Source organism: Vombatus ursinus, unplaced genomic scaffold (assembly GCF_900497805.2).
Source record: "Vombatus ursinus unplaced genomic scaffold, bare-nosed wombat genome assembly UNPS02015398.1, whole genome shotgun sequence".
NCBI lineage: Eukaryota > Metazoa > Chordata > Mammalia > Diprotodontia > Vombatidae > Vombatus > Vombatus ursinus.
Window position 1 is genome coordinate 3,553,207 of NW_020955176.1, and position 23,446 is coordinate 3,576,652.

The 23,446-nt window shown below is 39.2% G+C and overlaps 1 protein-coding gene across 2 annotated transcripts in view; it reads right to left on the reverse strand.

The window, feature by feature from the left end:
• Positions 1-969: 969 nt before the first annotated feature.
• Positions 970-23,446, reverse strand: part of LAYN (layilin) — a 28,001-nt gene continuing 5,524 nt past the window's right edge. For both annotated transcript variants that reach the window (XM_027847321.1, XM_027847320.1), the window contains 6 exons: positions 20,961-21,261; positions 17,297-17,454; positions 14,771-14,821; positions 12,705-12,788; positions 4,811-4,913; positions 970-2,756 (listed from right to left, as the gene is read on the reverse strand). In XM_027847321.1, the coding sequence (XP_027703122.1) occupies positions 2,399-2,756; positions 4,811-4,913; positions 12,705-12,788; positions 14,771-14,821; positions 17,297-17,454; positions 20,961-21,261 (1,055 nt within the window). In that variant the 3' untranslated portion in view covers positions 970-2,398. The remainder of the gene's footprint in view (positions 2,757-4,810; positions 4,914-12,704; positions 12,789-14,770; positions 14,822-17,296; positions 17,455-20,960; positions 21,262-23,446) is intronic.

Genomic DNA, 23,446 nt, shown 5'->3' on the forward strand with positions numbered 1-23,446 from the left:
ATGGTAGTTTCTCTGAGAAGGTAAAGGAAATTACAAACCTATAAGATGGGGCAAGGCTAGAAATACGTAAACCTATCAGAAAGAGATCTAGGAGTCATCATATTTAATAAACTGCATATGTCAGGAGTAGGGCTATAATGGTAAGATATTGTAGGAATAAACTTTGGTTTTTTATCATAATCTCAATGAGGATTAGGGAGAAATAGAGGTATTAAATCTTATTGACCTAATTCATTAATGTAGCTTATGGAAGTCATTTGTTAGAACATGTTTAAAAAAAGTAATTTGTAAAAAACAAAACCCATAAAAATAGTTTAAAACTATTTCTCTCTACTTCTATAGCTCCATAAAAAGCCTTTTCAAGCTAAACACCCAACTACAATAATAGCTAGCATTTCTGTGTTGTTTAAGGTTTGCAAAGATATTTACAAATATTTTCTCATTTGATCCTTACAACAACCCTGTGAGATGGGTGCTATAATTATACCCATTTTATAGGTAGGGAAACTGGTACAGACAGAGGTTAAGGGACTTGCCCAGGGTCACACAGCTACTAAATGTCTGAAGCTGTATTTGACCTCAGGTCTTTCTAACTCTGTGTTTAGTGCCCTATCCACTGTACCACCCAGCTGCATGTTTCAGGGCAACAATAATGCCTTTTAGGTTTATGAATTGGTGATAATTAATAATAGACCAAGGATCTACCCTCTGGATCTTAGGCCAAACCTATTTAAAACAATCATGATACCAAAAGTTCTAGGATAAAAGTTCCTAACCTCTATATAAGTTGTCACATTGGAAAAAGGAATAACAGGGCTTAGAGGAAAAACTGAAAGGCTTTGAAGCCATGGATTGGATTTCTCTTAGTTTTCAGAATATTGGAATATTTCTAATATGGTAAAAGGAAGAAAGAAAGCCTTTGAAGCCAAAGGTTGAGGAAAACCTAGAGAGAGAGAATGATCAATTTGCTATCTCTTTCACCTTTTATTTCATTCTTATTCTGTGGGACATACAGATAAGGGAATATTCTTTCATACAATCAGCTTCTGATACTCCCACATGTGCCCTGGGAAACATAAGAAAGATAGCAAGCTAATGCATTTTCGTGATTGTATACGTGCAATTAATTTTTGTGCCATGGCCCAGAGCCACAAAAATAGAACCCAGAAGGAAATTTCCCAACCTCCACTGTCAATCACCACCATTGCTGCCCTCCGATTAAGATAAGGTTGAGACCTAGCCTGGTAGGGAACACTGGGATCAGCAGAGCTAACAAAATCTTAACAACCAGGAAGAACTCTCTTCATTGTTTCTGTATCTGAACTGATTTTTCTCATGCCAGGCACCATGCATTTGTGAAATTCATACAAGACTCCTTGAAATTTGTAATAACAGAAATAACTTTGTTTCAATGACTCTCTAATTTATATAAAGCAAAGCATGAACCAGGAGGTTTATGTTTGCCAATGGTATTTGCCACCAATATGGAGGATGTTTAGTGCAGAATATAAATAAAAAAAGGGATTCCTTTTAGATGGGAAGGTTCTCCATATAGGTGCCATTCATGGGTGACATTCTGCTGATTTCGTCAAGGTCTGGAATGTTAAGTCTTTGACTTAACTACCCATACAGGAAAAACCTAGCAGATTAAAAAGTGCCTTTTGTCTGAATTGTGATAACTTGTTGGATGGATGGTCCACAGAAGTCATCCCGAAGTAGGTGTATCTTAGAAAACTGCAACTGGAAAATAAGCTGGGCCCAAGAGGGTAGGTGACTGGGTTGGATTGCCTTTGGAAAATTGCACTATTCTTTTAATGACCCTGAGCTTTTCCCTGAAACATAGGCCCATCTTTTTAACATCAACGTTCTCCTGATGATACTGTACAGCTGTGAGTTATGGAATACTATAGTCTCCAAAAAATGGAAATTGCAAATCACCCAAAAAGGGTAGTGGAGAAGTACATGGTGTGAGCATGAGCAGGCTGCAACACAGGACCCTAGGCAATTGTGCAGGAGAAGCAGTGCAAAAGATGTTATCAGAAAAAGTATGACTGGGAAAAAAATGGGCCGGTCACATAGTAAGAGCTATGTAACTGATGCACAGTTTGCTGCTATCCCTTACAAAACCAAGAGAACCAGAGAAAGGTCCCTGCCAGGTTGGGTGGACCCCCTATGGCAGATTTAAGTGAGGACATGAACAACACTTGCACAGGATAGGCAAACACAGCTGAGTTGAGATCTTCAGAGCTGGAGGGAGTCTCCATATTGATAAGACCACAGCTCCATCCAAGTGTTCAGATGTCAGCCCTATTCCAGTCCTGACAGTTTTATACAAAGTAGGAACATTTTTTTCTCTTTCTTTTCTACTTTGTTATCAGTTCAGATTTTCCCAGGTTATCTAATAACCATAGATTTCATTTTCTACCCAGCCAGACTCCTTGTTCCTCCCCATCCTCTCAGGGGATAGTTCATAGATATCATTGGCCACAAACCCACTTTCCATGCTTGCCAGAGTCACAAAGCCGCTCTCAGAGGCATTCACTACTATGTTATCATAGTCACAAGACAAGTCATTGGGAGTGGCTCCTCCAGATCTGGCCCGGAATGAAATGTTCTTCAGGTCTGGCCGAGGCTCAGTTAAGTCTGCTTCACTTTGCTTTCTTATGACATTATAAACTTCCAGGTCAGGACTATTCCTTCTGTGGGGAGCTGGCCAAATGTTTGGCTCCTTTGTGTTCTCTGTCTGCTCTCGTTTCCTGTAAATAAAATAAACCAGCTTATTATTTCTGGTCCTACAGGAGATGCTGCTATGTTCTTCTACCAAAGGCCACTTGGGTAGAGGGCTGGCATGGAAATATATTTGAGGGAAATTGTGATTTTGAGGATGAACACAATATTTAAATTATGTGAAAAAATTTTGTTGAAGGTGAGAGATTGGGAATTATGGAGAGATAATTGCTGCAAGAGTCCCCTAACTATTGTATATCATATTCTCAATCTCAGAGAATAGACAACTCTTCCATGTGCCAGCCAGGTCAAACCACTATGACCACCTCAACTACCGCTTTCCCTCAGACCCTTGTGGAAACAGCCCACAGCCCTGTGCCCAGGTGCCTCGAGCATAGCAGTGCTCTATAGAGCAGCAGCTCTGCTTATAACCTAACTCCTGAAATAATTCTACAGGGAGGTAACATTTGCAAAGATGCACCCTGGCAACTGTCTCTGCAGGTACTGATACCCCAACCTACTAGGCAGCCATAGCTACTGAAAACTCAGAAAACAAAATTCTTGACACCAAAATTCTTGGTACTATCAAATGGTTCAACATCAGAAATGGAAATGGTTTTATTGATGGAAATGACACTACAGAAGATGTATCCTGTTCTACTTTGCCCCTGTACCCTAGGAATGACTGGGCCTTTCCATCTGACTTGTACTTGAAACTTCCTATATGCATTATCTAACTTTATTAGTATGTGAGCTCCTTGAGAACAGGGACAGTCTTATGCTATTCGTACCTCTAGAACTCAGCACAGTGCTTTGCCCACAACAAACCCTTACTAAATATGTATTTATATTATTTATTCATTTGCAAAGATTCATATGAGATGGGAATCATGCTTCTTCAAATAAGATGCATAAGGCCTGAATCCTGATAGAGTAGTGAATAAAGGAAATGACAGGGAATTAAAGTGGAATAATTAATTTCAAAACATAAGTGCAATTTTTTATGTTGAACTATTTTTTTTGGAATTAAAGGTCCGATTTCAGTTGCTTTATTGACTTTTAAAGTAAAGACTTCCACTAGAACTTTACAAAGTCATATTAAGCCAATCTTATTAAGAAGCTAAAAAGTAAACCCCCTAACCCAAGTCTCTATTTTCTCTCTGCCAAATGGAAAAAATAACTTTCTTTCCCTCACTGAGTAGACTCTTAGAAAAATTGTACTACACTAATATAGTCATTAGGGTAATCAAAATATAATCATTAGAGTATTCTCTACAGAGCAAGTTGGCTATTTTGTGACTATTGTACACTCAATTAAAAAGGAAACCATTCCAAATGGACTTCAGTGATTCTATTTGAATTAAGTGTCTTAGCTTTAGATTTTTGTGATCATGCAATTCATTCATTCATTCCTTTAGAATTCATCTACTGCCTGCCATATTCCTAGTATCGGGCCAGGCACTGTGGAGGATAGGGAGAAGTATAAAACATGATTCCTGTAAAGAGCTTACGTTTCAGCCAAGGAAACATAAAGTAGGGATATCCTTGGTAGGTCTTAGGATCACAGATATAGAGTTGGAAGAAACCTTAAAGATTATCTAGTCTAGTTCAAGTCTCATGTAGTAGTAAGTAGTAGAATCAGAATTTGAACCCTGGCCTGCTGACTCCAAAGCTCGGGTGCTGGCCACTGTACTAATTCATTCATTATCTATACATTGATTATTATGTATCAAGAATTGTACAAGGTTCTGTGAGAATATCGAAGAAGTACATATTACTGTAATTGCTTTTAAGGAACATATAACCTCATTAGGGAGACCAAACTTAATACAAAGGGAAAAAAGAGAACTGTCATGATGCCAGTAATAAAAACAATTCTTAGCTCATTTGGCTTCTTGGAGTACACTTGGGGATTTGTTTTCAAATTTGGAATGGTGTCTTCTGGAGTGATGCTTCCCCAGCCTTTTACTAAATAAACAGCGATAGTGTTTAACTTCAAAGCTAAGTAGAGAAAGAGTGCTTTTATGTAGTAAACACACACACACACACACACATTTCCATTAGGTAGGATGATTTTACTTGCCTCCTTCCACAGATCCATAACCAGCATATAACTGTGGTGACCACCAGAAGAAGGAAGAGGGGAATGCTGGGAATAAGGATGTAGGCAAGATTCAGATCAGCCCCTGAAGAGATGAATACACACGAACACTATTTGTAAATTTTGTGTGTTCTTTAAGAAAAAAAAAAGGTCTTTCACAAAATTTCAGAGTTGTAAGGGACATTAGTAGTCATTTCATTTAAACCATATCTGAAAAAGAATCCTCTCTAAGACATGCCTGACAAATGGTCATCCAGCTTGAAGACTCTCAATAAGGGTGGGGTCTATTACCTCCTGAGGAAGCCAATTCCATACACATGTGCATATACACACATGCACGCATGCATGCATACATATATGTGCAACACAACACACATTGCATGTTTATGTATGTGCATACACACACAACACATATGCATGTATATATATAAGTATGCATACTCATGGAAATATTAATCACACATAAAATATACAGTATATAAGTAATTCTATATATATATTGAACTATATACATATGTGTGTATGTGTATGCATATATATATGTATATATATGCATACACACACACACATATATAGTTATTAGGAAGTTTTTCTTTCCATCAAGCTTAAATTAGCATCTTTGCGATTCAAACATAACAATTCATGCTGTTAGACTCTTTCATATGACAGTCACCCAAATACCTGAAGTCTTCTCCTCTTCAGGTTAAAACCCTAGGCTCCTTCATTCTATTCACATCTAATATGGGCGTCACTTCAATTCACTCTTCTCCTTACCAGTGGCTGTTCCAAACCTTTTCCACCTCCTTTCAAACCTCTCATGGAACTCCAACCTAACCAAACTCTCAGTTGAGAAGTCTGCCTTATACTTCATGGAGAAAATTAAGGCCATTCGACAAGAGCTCCCTCCTCAAATGGTATAATATTCGTAAAGCATTTAGCACAGTGCTTGGCACATTATCAACACTTAAATGCTTGTTCCTTTTTCCTTCCCTCTCCCCCTTCCTCTTCATTTCACCTCCTTCATCTGTATCTCACATGAGAGGTGTCCCTCCCTTATCTTAGCCAAGGTGAAACCCTCTACATGCACAAGAGATCCCATTCTATCAGTCTTCTCCGGCAGATTGTCCCCTCCATCATCCCAACTCTCTCACTAATCTTAATCTCTCCCTGTCTACTGGCTTCTTCCCTACTGACTACAGACAAGCTCACGTCTTCCTCATCCTTAAAAAAAATTCTCACTTGATGCAACCATCCCCAGTAGCTACCGTCCTGTAGATGTCTCCTCTCTTTTATAGTTAGACTCTTCAGTCTATAATTCATGTCCCTGCTTTCACTCCTTTTACTCTCTTCTAAGCTCCCTACATTCTGGTTTCCAACCTCATTATTCAACCAGAACTGCTCTTTCTAAAGGTATCAATGATCTCTTAATTGACAATTATGCTCATCCCTCTTTACTCTCTCTCTATAACCTTTGATGCTGTTGATCACCTTCTTCTCCTGGATATTCTTTCCTCTATGGGTGAAACTGCTTTCTCCTTTAACCTGCCTGACCATTCCTTCTCAGTCTAATTTATTTATTTTTGGGAGGCAATAGGGTTAAGTGACTTACCCAGCGTCACCCAGCTAGTAAGTGTCTGAGGCTGGATTTGAACTCAAGTCTTCTTGACTCTAGCGCTAGTGCTGTCCACTGCACCACCTAGCTGCCCCCTCAGCCTAATTTACTGGATTCTCATCCAGGCCACACCTGCTAACCATAGATGTTCTCTGAAGGTCTGACCTTGGAGGTCTTCTCTTCTTCCCCTAGACTATCTTACTATGAACTCATCAGCTTTCATAGAGTCCATTATCATCTATGCAGATGATTCTTAGGTACTAAGAATCTAGCTCTAACCTCTTTCTTGATCTACAGTTTTCATCTCCAACTGCCTATTGGATGTCTTGAATTGGATTTCCAGAAGAAATTTTAAACTCTAGAAAAAAACCAAAACAAAACTCATCCCCTTTCTCCCAAACCTTATTTATTTATTTATTTTTCACCTCTGTCCTCCCAGTCAACCTTGGTGTTCCTCACTCTCACTCACTGCCCCGCCCCCTCCAGATCCAATCTGTTGCCAAGTTGTATCATTTTTACCTCTGCTACATCTGTCCCAATACATCGTTCAGACAATACCCTAGTGCAGGCCCTCATTCCCTCACACCTAGAAGACACCATAGCCTTCTGGCTGTTTGTCTCAAGTCTCTCCCTACTCTAGTCCATCCTTTATTCACTTGTCAAAATGATCTTTCTGAAGCAGCTCTGATCATATCATTCCCTTCCTCAATAAACTCCAGTGGCTCCCTATTGCTTTCAAGATCGAATAAAAAAAATCCTTTGTTTGTCTATTAAAGCCCTTCCCAATCTCACCCTTTCTTACCTTTCCAATCTTCTTACATATTGCTCCTCCCGGGGTCCACATACTCTATGCTCCAGTGATTCTGGTTGCCCTTGCTGCGCCTACACATATCATTCCTTCTCTCAACTTATTGCTTTTTAAAATCTCTGTCCCCCATCCCTAGAATGAATACTCTCCCTCTTTGTTCCTAGCTTCCTCAGCTTCCTTCAAGACTCAGATGAAATCCTAGGTCTTTACTGTACCTCCTCTTCCAACCCCACTTCTAGTACCTTTCCTCTGAAGTTAACTCCAATTTGCCTTGCATATGTCTTGTCTGTGTGTAGCTGTTTACATATTGTCTTCTCTATTAGAATGGGAGTTTCTTGAGGGTAGGAAATAGTTTTACTTTTCCTTGTGCCTTCAGTGCTTGGCGTGGTACCTGGCATACAGTAAGCACTTAAGAAAGGCTTGATGACTTGATTATGCTGCCTGTTCTTCTCTGGAAAAACTTTTCCAGCTTATCAGGGTCCTTCCTAAACTGGAGCACTGAAGGGCGTACATGAGAACTGTGTTCAGGTATTTGGGGGGCTGTTGTGTTTGGAAAAGAGATTAGACTTATTCTGCTTGGCCCAGGGTACAACCAGGAGCAAAGGGATAAATCTGGGCTTGATGGGAGGAAAAACTTACCCAGAGGATGGCAACCAGCATGGTGAACCTCTAGGGCAGGGGTGGCAAACACAAGGTCCTGAACCAGAATAAAATGTAATTGGGAAATATTTAACAAAATAAATAAAAAATACAATAAAACGTAGATGACATTACATTTTAAACTAAATATGTGGCCCACAGGGGTTACTGGTCCCCATGTCTATTTGAGTTTGATACCACATGTCAGATAAAGACTGAAGGAATTGGGAATGTTTAACCTCAGAAAAGGATAGCTAGGTGGCACCATAGCACATAGAAGGCTTGGCCGGGAGTCAGGAGGACTCATCTTCCTCAGTTCAAACGTGGCCTCAGACACTTACTAGCTGTGTGACCCTGGGCAAGTCACTTAACCTTGTTTGCCTCAGTTTCCTCATCTGTAAAATGAGCTGGACAAAGAAATGGCAAACCACTCCAGTCTCTTTGCCAAGAAAAGCCCAAATGGGGTCACAAAGAGTCTGATGCGACTGGATAACAACAACAACCTTAGAAAGAGGAAAATGAGATTTTCTTTTCAGTCATATCTGTGATACCATTGGTTTAGGTTGGGGTCCTGGCGAGGAAACTTGGTCTATTAATGCAGACAAACAACTGTTTTGCAACTTATAATTTGAGAAAGTTGTCTGGAAAACTGAGAGGCTAAGTCACTTGCCTAAGGTTTATAGTTAATGTGTGCCAGAGGCAGGACATCAGTTCAGGTCTTCGGACTGTAGGGACATCCATATGTCTATTACTCATTTTTTTTTTTTTTTTGGGTAAGGGTAATTGCAGTTAAGTGACTTGCCCAGGGTCACACAGCTAGTGAGTGTTATGTGTCTGAGGCCAGATTTGAACTCAGATCCTCTTGACTCCAGGGCCACTGCTCTATCCACTGTGCCACCTAGCTGCCCCTGTCTATTAACTCCTTGCTGCCACATTTATCCCTGATAATTTTCATCTTTTTAAATTCAGCCCAATATTCTAGCCCATCAAGACCTTTCTGGATCTGGACTGTATTAATCCCGAGTGTTAGCTGTCTCTCCTGACTTTGTGTTATCTGCATACCATCATTGTTTGAAATGACAACATTTAAGTCTTCTTTCTGTTTTGTTAGTTTCACAGTAAACAGGCTTCTGGGGAGGAGAGGGCCCATCTTTGTCTCTCCTCATTTTCTCTTCAAAAGCAGGGGACATTTGGTCAGCTGATGTTCATAAGAATACAGATGGGAGCCGTGTGTAAGGAAAGTTCAAATTTTAGAAAACTAGAAGTGTTGGTGTCATTACTGTGAAAGAAGAGAATCCATGACACATAAACTAAACTGTTGTACCTTCTAAACATTTCTAAGACAAAGACCTTGGTGTTAGAGTTAGGTGTGGTGATTATGGAGGTTAATGACAACAAGTGGTTCTTTCTGTGTCAAGTCTTCTTCTTTCTTCTCTATAAACTTTCTCCCTTGGTAATCTCATGTGTGCCCGTTGCTACAGGTATCATTGATACTCCGATGACTGCTCAATCTACGTATCCAACCCTAACCTCTCTCCTGAATTCTAGTCCTGTATTGCCAAGTGCCTGCTCAAAACTTTCATCTAGGTGTCTCAATCCCAATATGCCTAAAATGGAATAGATTATTCCCAGGGGTAGGGAACCGTGGCCTCAAGGCCACACGTGGTCCTCGAGGTCCCCACGTGCGACCCTTTGACCCAATCCAAAGTTCACAGAGCAAATCCTCATAATAAAAGGATTTGTTCTGTAAAACTTGTACTCAGTCCAAAGGCCCCACCCAAGGATGTAGAAGGTCACATGTGGCCTTGAGGTTTCAGGTTCCCCACTCCCACCTTAACCCATCCCACCTCCAAACATCTATATTTCTATTAAGGGTTACAACCATTATCCTAACCATCCCTGTCTGTAACCTTAGAATTTCATTATCTCTTCTCCCCTGGTTCCTTATAGCTAATTAATTGTCTTTTGTTTGCTTGTTTATGGGCCAGACCTATCATTTTATTGGTACGGGGAATTCCCAACGAGGAAAATCTGGTGACCAATGCAAATCAGCACTTGTTCTTATATTGTTATTATCATATTCTTTGGGAATATAATTATATATTATAATATATTATCACTTTTTATATTCTTTGGGAATTGCCTAGGGATACTGAGAAGTTAAGTGACTTACACAGGGTCACATATCCAAGATGGGACAGAGGTGAAATTTGAACCGTTGCTGAGGTCTTAGTGAATCTAACTTCACAATATCTCTCGTCTCCATCCATTTCTCTCCACCTCACCAGGTAGCCATTACTGTAGGTCAGGAGCTCATCACTTCTTTTTTTTTTTTTGGCTAGGCAATGGGGTGAAGTGACTTGCCCAGGGTCACACAGCTAGTAAGTGTTATGTGTCTGAGGTCATATTTGAACTCGGGTCCCCCTGTATCCAGGGCCGGCGCTCGATCCACTGCACCACCTAGCTGCCCCCAGTTCGTCATTTCTTAGCTGGGCTGCTACAATGGGCCCCTCCTTGGTCTCTTTGCTTCCAGTCTCTCTCTTTTCCCATCTCTCCTCTCTACAGCTGCCAAAATCACCTCCCTAAGGCCCAGGTCTGATCATGCCATGGCCCGGGCTTAAAAATCTTCACTTGTTCCTTATTGATTCTAGGGTAAAATACAAACTCCTCAGCCAGATCTGCTCCAAAGTATCTTTCCAGTCTTATTTCATATTACTTTCCTTCATACAATCTATATGCTAGGCAACATGGACTCTTGTTTTCCAAACTTAATATTCCATCTTTTGCCTCGGTGCACGAGCCATCCATGTGTCCAGAGTGCACCCCCTCTTTCTTTCTACATCTCAGAATTGTTATCTTTCTGCAAGTGTCAGCTCAAGGGTCACTTCTTTCGTGAAGCCTTCTCTGCTTTTTTCCACTATGATATAAATATATGCTCTCTCTATCTCAGTGTCTCTCTTTTGGTCTGTCACTCTGTCTCTGTCTGTGTTTTTCTTTCTCTGTCTCTCCTTAAATTACAAGGTTTTATCTTTCACCAGTAGAATCTAAGTTCCTTGAAGGCAGGCACTCTTTTTTTGGGAGGGGCTAGGCAGTGGGGTTAAGTGACTTGCCCAGAATCACACAGCTATTAAGTGTTATGAGTCTGAGGTCGGATTTGAACTCAAGTCCTCCTGAATCCAGGGCAGTGCTCTATACACTGTGCCACCTAGCTGCCCCTAGGCACTCTTTCATTGTTGTATTCATATCACCAGGGTCTACCTGTCATGGTACCTTACACTTCAGAATGTGGGCTCCCTTTTTGTCTTTTTTAGTACTTAGGAAATGCCCTGGCATATAAGAAGCACTTAATAAATGTTTGTTGATTGATAATAGCTAGTTAATAAACATTTGTGGAATTGACAGTGTGGTAGAGGGATGGACAGTGGTGGAGGGATAAGATAATTACAGAAATAATCACCATACAATTTAGGGTATGTTAACTGTCATGTTAACTATGAAATTAAAGTTAAAGCTTCCAGAAGCCAAAGAGGGATAAAAGATTGGAGAGGGAGGGAATCAGGCAGAGTTTTGTGAAGGAAATAGTAATCAAACCGGTTCTTAAAGGAAAAGAAAGACTCCAGGGACAGAAATGTGGAGTCAGTCGCCTCCAGGACTGTGAGACAATCTGCACAAATGTAAGGAAGCAAGAGACAAAAGCAGACTGGGGAACGGCTAGTGGTCCACCTTGGATAGGGAGAGCGGGTTGTGATCAAGTCCCAGTGATCAAGTTCCCAATGATGTGAATAGGAGAAATGAAACTGTGGGAGAAGGTGGAGGACATGAAGTTGTGGTCAGAGGAGGAATTTCAGAGTGCAGGATCTTAGAGGTGGAGGAGCTTTAAGTGTCGGTGAAGTATGAGGCACAACTACCCTCATAAGTTGCCAAAGTGAAATGAAGATGGAAGTCGTGAAAGTTGAGGAAGTTGAGGGAGAGACACATCAAAGAGAGAGAGATTAGAAGCAGGTAGACCAATTACAGATCTATTGTAGTAGTCCAGCTAAGAGGTGAAATAGGATCAATGCTAACATTGAGGATGTGAAGGGCTACTAGTTGTCTCTTAGCTATGTCCCGCTATGTTTTTCTTCAAAATTTTCTTTAAAATATATTTCTTTAAATTTTTAAAATTTAAATTTAAAAATTTCTTTAATTTTTCTTTAAGATATATTATTCATATTATATACTATCATTATTCATTTACATATTATTTATAAATATATATGTTATGATTAATATAATTGTAATTATATAAAATAAAACATTTGGACATTAATTATAATTCTGTATTTCTATATTATTTATTATTTCTATATTATATATTATTTATGTTTTATTGTATTTTTACTTATTTTGTTAAATATTTCCCAGTTACATTTTAATCTGGTTGGGCATCACTTGGGAGTGTTGTGGGTCACATGCTGTGATCTAAACCAATTGCTTAATTTGACTGATAAAGAAACAGGCCCAGAGAAGTCCTTATTCCTGGGCCTTCTAATTCTTATTTCTCTACATCTATATGTTTACCCACCTCCTCTATGTATATATCCCCAGAAGACACATTTGCCCTCTTGGCTTCTCCTCTTCAGTCCAGTCTTTCTGATTTTCCTTAGGACATCTCTGCTTGAATATACCCCTAACTCCCAAGAGTTAGGATTGAGAAAGCTAACTGTCCCATTTTTAAGCAAGTATGGAAAAAGCAAACTGGTAAATGTATCTGTGACTGGTCTGTGGCCAGAAGGAAGTCTGGCATTAGCTTTTCCCCAGGAAAGTCCTATGTGTACCTTTGGTTTCTTTAACTGTTCCATTAGCATCTTCTTTTAGGGATCTTTCTGGAGGTGTTGGAGTTACTGGCTCTCTTTTATCACCTAGGTAGACATATAGAATTAAAAGCATGAAAAATGGCAGAGATCAATCACAATATCCAAGATTAAAAATAGACAAAACCTGGAAGCAATTGCCTAGTCTAATAACTTCACTTAACAGATGAGGGACCTGGAAAGAAGACCTGGCCTGGAGCCTAGAAAAGTGAGGGGACTTGTCCAAGATCATACAATAGGGAATGTAGCCAGGGTTCAAACCCGGGTCTCTGACTCCAAAGTCAGTGTCCTTTTCCACACTGATCATATATATCTTTATTGATCACCAACAGGACAGTGTGCTAAGAGCTAAATAAAAGCAATGCAAAGAAGCAGAAGCAACTTCACCTTTGCATTTCAAGAAAATGTTTTAGGAAAGTAGGAGGTTAAATTTCCTGCTGCAGAGGCTCTGTGATGCCGAGGCTTTTATGGGTAGCTCCTGAATTTGTGGGTTTTCAAGGGCAGGTCTGAAACTCAACAAGTCAATAAGTATTTATCAGGTACCTACTATGTGCCAGGCAGTGTGCTAAGTGCCAGACCATGACATATGAAGCAACTAGGTTTGGCGAGTTGAAAGGCCTATGTATTGGCTAGTGATAATTTCAAGGGTTTGGAGGTGGCATTTTGGCTCCTATCTCGTGTGATTAAAGGGAGCCATGCACAAAGTTTGTGGATAAATTTCTGATAACACAAATTATATTTTCAACAGTTGTTTTGCATTTTGAGAAGCATTCAGAGAACACCAGAAGAAGATAAGTTAATGTTTGCTTGACTTTGGACCATTGATTTACAGCTGGAAGGGACCTTGGAGATCATCTCTACCAGTGGCATCCAACTCACATAGAAATAGGGGCTTCTCAACATTGTGCAATGATGAACTATGATAGACTTAGGTCTTCTCAGCAATACAATGATCCAAGACAACTCCAAAAGACCTGTGATGGAAAATGTTATCCACATCCAGAGAAAGAACTACGGAGTCTGAATGTAGATCAAAGCATATTATTTTCACTTTTTTGTTGTTTTTTCTTTGTTGTGGTTTTTCCCTTTTGTTCTGATTCTTCTTTCACAACATGACTAATGTGGAAATATATTTAACATGATTGTACATGTATAACCTATATCAGATTGCTTGCTGTCTTGGGGAGGGGGAAGGGAAAGGTGGGAGGGAGAAAAATTTGGAACTAAAAATTTTACAAAAATTAATGTTGAAAACCATCTTTACATGTAATTGGAAAAATAAAATAAAATACCATTAAGGAAAAAAAAAGAAATAGGGGATTCCAAACCATACATAAGGATCAATTTTGGACTGTATATTAACTTAGTTTTAAAATATAATATTATTTATGTTTTATTGTATTTTCTACTTATTTTGTTAAATATTTCCCAGTTACATTTTAATCTGATTGGGCTTCACTGGGGACTGTTGTGAGTCACCTGCTTGCCAGTTATGATCTAGACAAACTGCTTAATTTGACTGATGAAGAAACAGGCCCAGATATGAGACTTTCTCAAGGTCACGCAGTTAGTATGTAGAAGAACCAAGATTTGTACCTAGGTCCCAGGATTCTAATGCCCCCCAAAAGGTGGCATGATTCCTTTTCAGGGTGAAAAGATTAATAGCAGTTGTATTTCCTTCAAGTTGGTCTGGTGCAAGGAAGAACTGGTTTTGAAACCTGTAAAAGAGGGCTGGTAACTCTATAGGGAAATGACATTAGCTAGGTGGCACAGTGGATAGTGCTGTAATTCTGGGGTCAGGAAGATCTAAGTTCCAATCCTGCCCCAGATGCTTACTAACTGTGTGACCCTGGACAAATCACTTAATCTCATTCGGCCTCAGTCTCCTCATCTGTAAAATGGGGATAATTACAGCACCTCTTCTCATGGGGTTGTGAAAATCACATGAGGTTGTATTTGTGGAAGTGTTTTGCTAAACTTAAAGGGCTTTATAAATGCTATCAATCTTAAATATGAGGCTGCTAACTCACCTCCGGGTAAATGACTCCATATCACAGAAGTAGCTGCTGGTATTGGTTTCTCTGAAGAAAACAAAGCAGAACAAGATTCACTTTCTGTGTCATATAGGTGAAATAAATTAGAACAAAACAAAACAAAAAAAACTTCCTCCTGCTTATAACTTCTGGGACAGCAGAAAGAATCCCAGTTCTGCTATCATAGGACCACAGACTTACAAGGAACCTTACTGCCTATTGAGAATAACCCTTTCATTTCACAGATGGGGAAACAGCTGTTCAAGTCATTTGCCTATGGTCACATAACTAGGAAGTCCCTGAGGCGCGACTTAAACTCAGCTCTTTATGACCTGAAGTCCAGTGCCCTATTCATTGCACCAAGTTGCTTGTGTGACCTTGGCCAAGTCATCTCATCATTTTGAGACTCAGTTTCCCCACCTGTAAAGGATTTGGACTGATGGTCCTTTTCAGCTCTAAATCCTATGATCTGATATCATTTTAAATAATAACAAATACTGAACTTAGGAGCTCAATGTACCCTTGGCTAGACCATAAGACTAGAATAATAATTATGCCCAGACTCATGTGCCATCAAAAAGTGGTAGGAGACCAAGAATGACTTTTATGTCTAACTATCTTAACATATATGCATACACATAGACACACAGAGCTGACACATCTCTCAGTGGGGGATGGAATCCATTAAAAGCCACACCATGCTACACACCAACTTTTCCTTGAAGATGGGATGGCCAGATTAGCCAGGACAGTCCCAATAAAAATAATAAAAATTCACACTTATGCAGCACTTTAAGGTTGATGGGAAACTTTCCTCAGGACTACCCCCTGAGGGAAGTAGTAAAGTATTATTAACTCCAGTTTACAAAGAATGAAACTAAGGCTGAGTTAAGTGATTGGCCCAGCCTCACATACTGAAGAAGTGTCAGTGACTCAGGCCTCTATGTTTCAACTCCAGACCTGGTTCCAAGACATTGGGATGTTTGTGCAGAATGGGAGGGATTTCTAATGTTCATCATTTTTAGGCTGAAGGGCACCCAGAAAGTGGGGGAAAAAGGTTCCGTTTGAGTGAGCTGGAAATTATGAAGCAGGTAGGAGAGAAGAGAAAAAAAGGGCAGATAGAGATTTTGTGGAAAGTAAGTAAAATTTAAAAGGCAAAAATTTAAAAAAAAAACCTGTATTTTTTTTTTTTTAGAAAAGCTGACAATAAAAACATGCTCGGGGACTAAGGAAAAGGAGAAAATTTAGGAAAAAAGGCAAATTCCAAAAATCATCAAAAAAATTTCAAATCTAAACAATGTTATACCCCCCCCCCCAAAAAAGTTTAAAGTAGATCAAATTTTAAACAAGCAAAGTCCATTGAGACCTATGAGTATTATCTAGAAGCCCTTCTTTTCTCTGGACCAAATTGGACTTGTAGGGTGTGAGGGCCGCTAGGGAGTCACCTCTCTATCTCAGGAGGCAAATAAAACTTGAAAAAAGAGAAAAACAACTTGAAAGCAAAATTACAATCCAAAAGGCAGACAAATTCAGATTCACTTCAATGAAGGTATTATTTTTGTCCCAAATTAGATCCAACCGGTAAAATCTACTCTAGACCTGTCTGGAAATTATAATGTGAAATAGAGGCCAAGCAGTCAGCTTTGGGGGTAAGAAAAGACTGATTGAAAATCGTCTCCAGTTTGGACCTAAGCCAGCAATGATGGGAGTGTTTGGGAAGCTCGAGCAGCTTAAGTCAATTCAAAAATAAAATTCTAAAAGAAAATTGGAAGCAATATGCCCATCTAATTCAAAATACTTATTAGGGAGTAGAGTAGAATGTTTAAGTCCACTTTCCATAATGCCTGTTATCTCTTTCCAGCATTATTGAGCCAAATCTATTTATTGTCTCGATTCTCTGCTTCTTGGTTTGCTTTCCTATTACTTCTGAGAGGATCCAGAAACAGATGTAGAAAACAATCTGCTCTTACAACATTTGATTTGAAGCGTTGCAGGAGAGAAGAATATGTTCCTCTTACAATTCTTCTTTTTCTAAAACTCACACCTGAAACAAGCCGAGTTTGTGGCTATCCACCTTTTGACTCAATACCTGGCATACAGGTGCTTCATAAATGCTTGTTGACTTGAAGTGACAGTTGTTACAGTCCTTCATATCCCGTCCAATGTCAGGCCACCACTGCATTTCCTTATCAGCTGGGATCACTTTGTCCTCTCCTTCTCCCACTCCTTTTTTCCCCTCTCCCCCTTCTTCTTGGTTAACTGCTAGTATTTCTTGAATCGACCCTTCAACTGAAATGTATACTATTCTCTCTCTCTCTCTCTCTCTCTCTCTCTCTTTCTGTCTGTCTCTCCCTCTTTCTCTGTGTCTCTCTCATGTTCCAAAAAGCTAAAAATTCTGGCTTTTTGGAACATGTATTCTGAGAATCCACTTAACAAATGCAAATTCCCACTAATGCCCATTGCCTCTGAAATAAGAGAAGAGGTTGGAAACTGTGATTCATGGCTTATGTAGTGAATCATTACCCTCAGAATATTTGCAGATGAAATTGTTCTTCATGTTACATCTGTCATCATTCCACTGAGACATGTAGGGGCCTCCAATGCCCACTGGGGCTGATGGCTGGTGGTACATAACAACACAGACCTCACTCCCACAGGAAGGCTCATCCACATACCAATTCCTACAGGAAAGAACATAAACTATAAAGACACACAGGAGATGGTGCTGTAAAAGCTTCAGCCTGGGCTTTTTCATCCAGCTCCAGGGAACTGAAATTAAGACAGTTTCAGACCATGCCATAGGCTGAGGGATAAGCTGAGATAAATGATACGGACAGACTTTAGACTCAATGTGTCACAATCAATCACTGGACATTTGCCACAACCTCTTTGCAAGAAGGTTGACATCATCATAGACCATCTGCAAGGCTACTTACTTTGGGAGTAAATAGGAGATTTTAAAAAAATTTCCTGTTTTTTCTAATTAGTTTTTTTCATTAAAAAGGCCTTTTAAAATTGTAAATTTAATAAATGTCAATAAAAATAAGCAATCAAATAGCCTAAAGAAGGGCAAAATCTTACTCCCAAGTCCCTAGCCTTTACAAAGGTAGAATCAAAAGAATTAATAAACAATAAGAAGCAAAGAAAATGCTTTCTTTTTGTTCCCTTCCGGGCCTTCTCCAAATTCTGCATCTCATTGTGACTTTGTTTTTCTTCATTCTTTTATTCACTTCATACTAGCCTTTTCAAATTTCTTTGCATATTTCATATTTATCATTTTGTTGCATCATGAAAATCTATTAATTACATTAATATACAATACTATATATCCACCATTATCCAATTGCTGGAATATAGGTTGTTTCCATTTTGTGAATATTTTTGCACAGATAGGTCCTTCGTTACTTTTATGACATTCTTGTGATAAAATTCTAGCAATGGAGCCAATGGGTCTAAAGGTATGAACTGATCTGTGACCAATGGCATATTGCCATATTGTTCTCCAAAGTTTTTAACAGTATTCAGTCCTACCAATAATATATGTGTCTGTTTCCCCACAGCCACATAAAAATGGGTTTTATCTTCATTTGAGGGTTTTTTTTGCCATGTTAATGGGTATAAAGTAACAGCTTAAGGTTATTTTGATATATATGTCTCTGATTATTAGGGAATTTCAGTACTTCTGGGGATTATTAACAGTTTCTATTTCCTTCTTTCTGAGGTGTCTGGTTATGTCCTTTAATTATTGTCCCAATTGGGAGTGTACATAATAAATAAGTACCAATTTTCTATAGATTCTTGATGTCATTGACCATTTTATATCAGTAAATATATAGATATATTTACTGCAAATATTTTTCCCTAAACAACTTTTTCTTTTAATTTGAGATATTGTTTTTGTTGTGCAAAATCCATTTGTCTTTATATAGTTATACCCATTAATTTTGTTTCTAATTCTTCTTCTATTTGATTGATGAAAGTATTTTACCTCCACAAGTTGAGATAGTTATAATATTCTTTTTTACTTTTATATAATTTGTTATTTAATATTTAGATCACTGATTCAGCTTGGGTTAATTTTGGTATATGGTGTGAAGTATGGCTCCAAATCAATTTTTTTTTATCATACAGTGTACTATTAAATTTTCTCAGGAGTTTTTAAAATTGAATAATGATTCTATTCTCCAGTGTTTTTAAAGCACGAATCACTAATTTCTCTTTTTGGATTCTCTATCCTATTTCATTGATCTTCTTTTTCTAATTTTTTTTCTAGTACCAAATGGTATTGTATAATACATTTTGGTATCAAGTAGAGTGTCTGCTAATTGAATTTGACCAGACCTATAATTTCATTTCCTCAACTAAGGAAGATTGACACCTTCTCTGGAACTAATAGTTGCCTGGGACACTGAGAGACTAAGCGACTTGCCCCAGGTCACATAGACACCATTTCAGAAGTAAGACTTGAAATCCAGGTCTTTCTGACTCTGAGACCAGCTCACTATCCTCCATCATATGCTTCTGCCTCTCTCAAGGCTGCTAATTAAGTTGGAAAAATAAAGAAACAAAAACCCCCCAAAGATTATAGCTTTAGAGTTGGAAGGGACCTGAAAGGCAAAATATAGGTCCACATCCCTATCTTTACAGTTTCAGAAACAGAAGCTAGTGGTTAAAGTGACTTGCCTAATGTCGTACAGGTAGGAAGTAATAGAAGTGAGATTTTAATCTCAGAGCCATGCCTCCTGATCATATAGATGGTCAAGACAAACAGTCCATTTCAACAAGAGTTTAATAAGTTCCTATTTCACTAAGCTTGAACAATTAGGGTGGCCTTCTCAGAACTGAGTGGCCAAGGGAAAATTCAGTTTTCTTGAGGCAAGGCAAATAAGCAAATATTGCACAAAGCAAGCAGGCTAAATAAGTCAAATATGGAGGGTGTGGGGGTTGGGAGAGTCATATACAGAAATGTCTTTTCCAATTTCAGTTATTTCTAGCTGAGCAGGTAAGCAGCAAACTAACTTGCTTCTCATTGCTGTTTGATATGAGCAAAAAAGGTGGGGAAAGAGATAAGTCCTGGCAAAGGTGAGAACTACGATATCCTGATAGTTCTGTGGGTCATTTGGATCTGGCAGAATAATACAATCTCAAAATTGGAAGGAATCTTAGGGGTCTTTTAATGTAAATGCTATCTGAAGGTAAATCACAACTAAAATATTCCTGAAGTATTAGCCAAGCTATGCTTGAGTACTTCTAGTAACAAGGAATTTACTACCTTACAAAGCAGCTCATTTAATTTTTATTGTTGTTCAGACATTTTTCAGTCTTGTCGCACTCTTTTTGACCCCATTAGGGATTTTCTTGGCAAAGATACTGGAGTGGTTTGCCATTTCCTTCTCCAGATCATTTTATAGATGGGGAACTGAGGCAAACAGGGTTAAGTGACTTGTAGCTAGTAAGTATCTGAGGCTGGATTTGAACTCAGGAAGATGAGTCATTTGGATTCCACTGTGCCACCTAGGTGCCTTATTACAAATATTTTGCAAAATTAAGCTAAAATTTATTTATCTATTATGACTTCCACCCCATTGGTTTCACTTCTACCACTGGGGCCAGAAGTTGGCTCCAGACATCTTATGAAAACTACAGAGATCAGACTTTACTTTCCCACTGAATTTTGTAGATAAAGTGAGAATGATACCATCTTGACTGCCCCATACTCACAATATTCCAGTAGGTATGGAAGCCATTTTACATATGTATATGTGTGTATATATATATAGTGTATATATGTGTGTGTATATATGTATGTATATATGTGTGTATACATATGTATACATATATATATATATATGATAAATTGAAGATAATCTCAGAGGGAAGGCAGTAACATTAAGAGGGATTGGGAAAGGCTTCTTATAGAAGATGGGATTTTAGCTGGGACTTGAAGGAAGCCAGAGGGAGGAGGTGAGGAGGAAGAGAATTCCAAGAGATTACCAGTGAAAATGTATGGAATCAAAAGGTGTAAAACAATGGAAAAGGAATATGTACACACACACACGCACACACACACACACACACACACACACACACACACACACACTCTATTAATCCTAAGACGACCTATCCACTACTGTCAGGCATCACTACGTCTCATTTCTCTTCACTCCCTTGGGTTCCATATTCTTACCGAAATGTCGACGTGCTGCCATCGGTCCATGTGTACAGATCCGGGCAGGCTGTGCTGTTGTTGCCCTGGTTCTCCTCACGCCTTCGGAGCCCTATCCAGAAGTCTCCATCAGAAGCCAAGAGGTTTTCAATGAATTTTTCTATCAACCTCTGTTCATCTTCAGACTCAACACTGACTAGCTGGCCTCCATCCCTGCGGCAGGCCATGCTGGCTTCATCAAAGCTGACCCTTCTGGAAGCATCATGGAAGTAAACAACTTTATAACATGGCCTTTGAGTCCCTCCCCTGCAGATTGGCTGTCCTAGAGAAAAAGAAGTCAACTGGTTTCAGAATTTCAAAGTATACACCTGGGAAGAAAAGTTCAGAAACAACGGACTTCAGTAACCCCTGGTAGGGGCAGGTGAGATATTACTCCGAGGGTTTACAAGGGATGTCCCTAATTCAAGAGCAGACAGTAACTATGCTACGCAGCCTCTCAGAGTTAATGTCAACCCTTTTTCTCCCACTCCCCTCCTCTTCCCCCCATGGATTCCTTTTCTCCCTTCCTGGAGTCCCCACCAAGTTCACTCCTGGGTTGGGTATTTCTCCTTTGATTGCAGGAATCTGTTGCTACGCCTGTCCTTTGTAACATCTCTCGTATAAGTCTTATTCTCTGTTTTGATGCAGCTGCTACTGTGGTACAGGCCCTTGTTGCCTCAAGGCTGGGCTACTGTAATAGCCTTCTGGGTGAGCTCCCAGCTTCAAGTCACTCTATACTCTGGTTCATACTCCACTCAGGAAGTAATCATCCTAAAATGCAGGTCTGACTGTGTTACCCTCCATACCCCCACCTTGCAAAAACTCCAGTAGCTTTTAAAGCCCTTCACAACCTGGCCCTTCCTACAATCCTTGTTTTCTTACCCCTCCCGCCCTCCCACCTACTCTCTGAATTAGTGACTCTGACTTCATTGCTGTTCCTTTTCCATTACTTTACATCTTTTGACTCCACAGAATTTAGATGGCAATCTCTTGGAATTCTCTTCCTCCTCACCTCCTCCCCCTGGCTTCCTTCAAGTGCCAGCTAACATCTCATCTCTATAAGAAGCCTTTCCCAATTCCTCTTAATGTTACTGCCTTCCCTTTGAGATTATCTTCAATTTATCGTATATATGCGTGTGTATATGTACATGTGCATATATGTATATATGTGTGTATATATTTATATCTATACATATGACAGAAATGGCAAACCACTCTAGTATTTTTACCAAGCAAACTCCAAAAGGGGTTGTGAAGAATTGGACACAACTGAAACAACTCAGCAACAACCATATGAGTGTGTGTCTCTTGTTTGTTGCTTCATCTCATTAGATTATAAGTTCCTTGAGAGTAAAGTCTGTTTTTGCCTTTCTTTGTATTTCTAGCACATAGCAAAATGCCTGATTCAATTACTTGTATTGCTTAATAGATTCTTGTTAATTTATTTAACTTGACTGTAATGGATAATAATAACAATAGCTACATTTATATAGCACTTACTATGTGCCAGGAGCTTTATGGTTATTCTCTCATTTGAAATTCAGAACAACCCTGGGAGGTAGGTGCTATTATTATCTCTATTTTACTGATAAGGAGACTGAGGCAGAATGAGATTAAATGACTTGCCCAAGGTCACACATCTAGTATCTGAGGCTGGATTTGAACTCAGGTCTTCCTGACTCCAGGCCCAGTGCTCTACCCACTGCACCACCTGGCTGCCCCCTAGATAGAGTGTTGGACTTGAAGTCAGTCAACACTTAGTTTCAAATCCTTCCTCTGACACCAGCTGTGCAGCCAAAGCAGAACAATTAACCTCTTTGAGTGAATTTTCTCATCTGTAAAATGAGAATAATATCATCTGGAAGGTTTACTTCATAAGATTGTTTTGAGGTTCAAATGAGATAATGTATATAAACTTTAAAGCACTCTACAAATACTGCTATTATTGTTATTATTATTTCATTATTCAGTCAGTTAAGCATTTATTGAGTACCTACTATGTGTCAGGAAAGGACACATAGTAGAGGATACACAGAAAAGCAAAAGACAGCCCCTTCTCTTAAGGAGCTCACAGTCTAGTGAAGGAGACAACACACAAACGTGTGAATAAGCAAGATGTGTGCAGGCTAAACCGGAACTAATCAACAGAGGGAAGGCACTGATACTTTTAAAGACCTTTTTTTTTTTAAGTGAGGCAATTGGGGTTAAGTGATTTGTCCAGGGTCACACAGCTAGTAAGTGTTATGTGTCTGAGGCCAGATTTGAACTCTGGTCCTCCTGACTCCAGGGCTGGTGCTCTATCCACTGTGCCACCTAGCTGCCCCTTAAAGACCTTAATGGATGGGAAACTCAGGACTACTTGAAACAGCCTATCCACTTTTAGATAGCTATAATTTTTAGACAATTCTTTCTTGTATTGAGCTGAAATCTTCCTCCTTGTGAAGTTTACTAGGTCTGCTGGAGCTGGG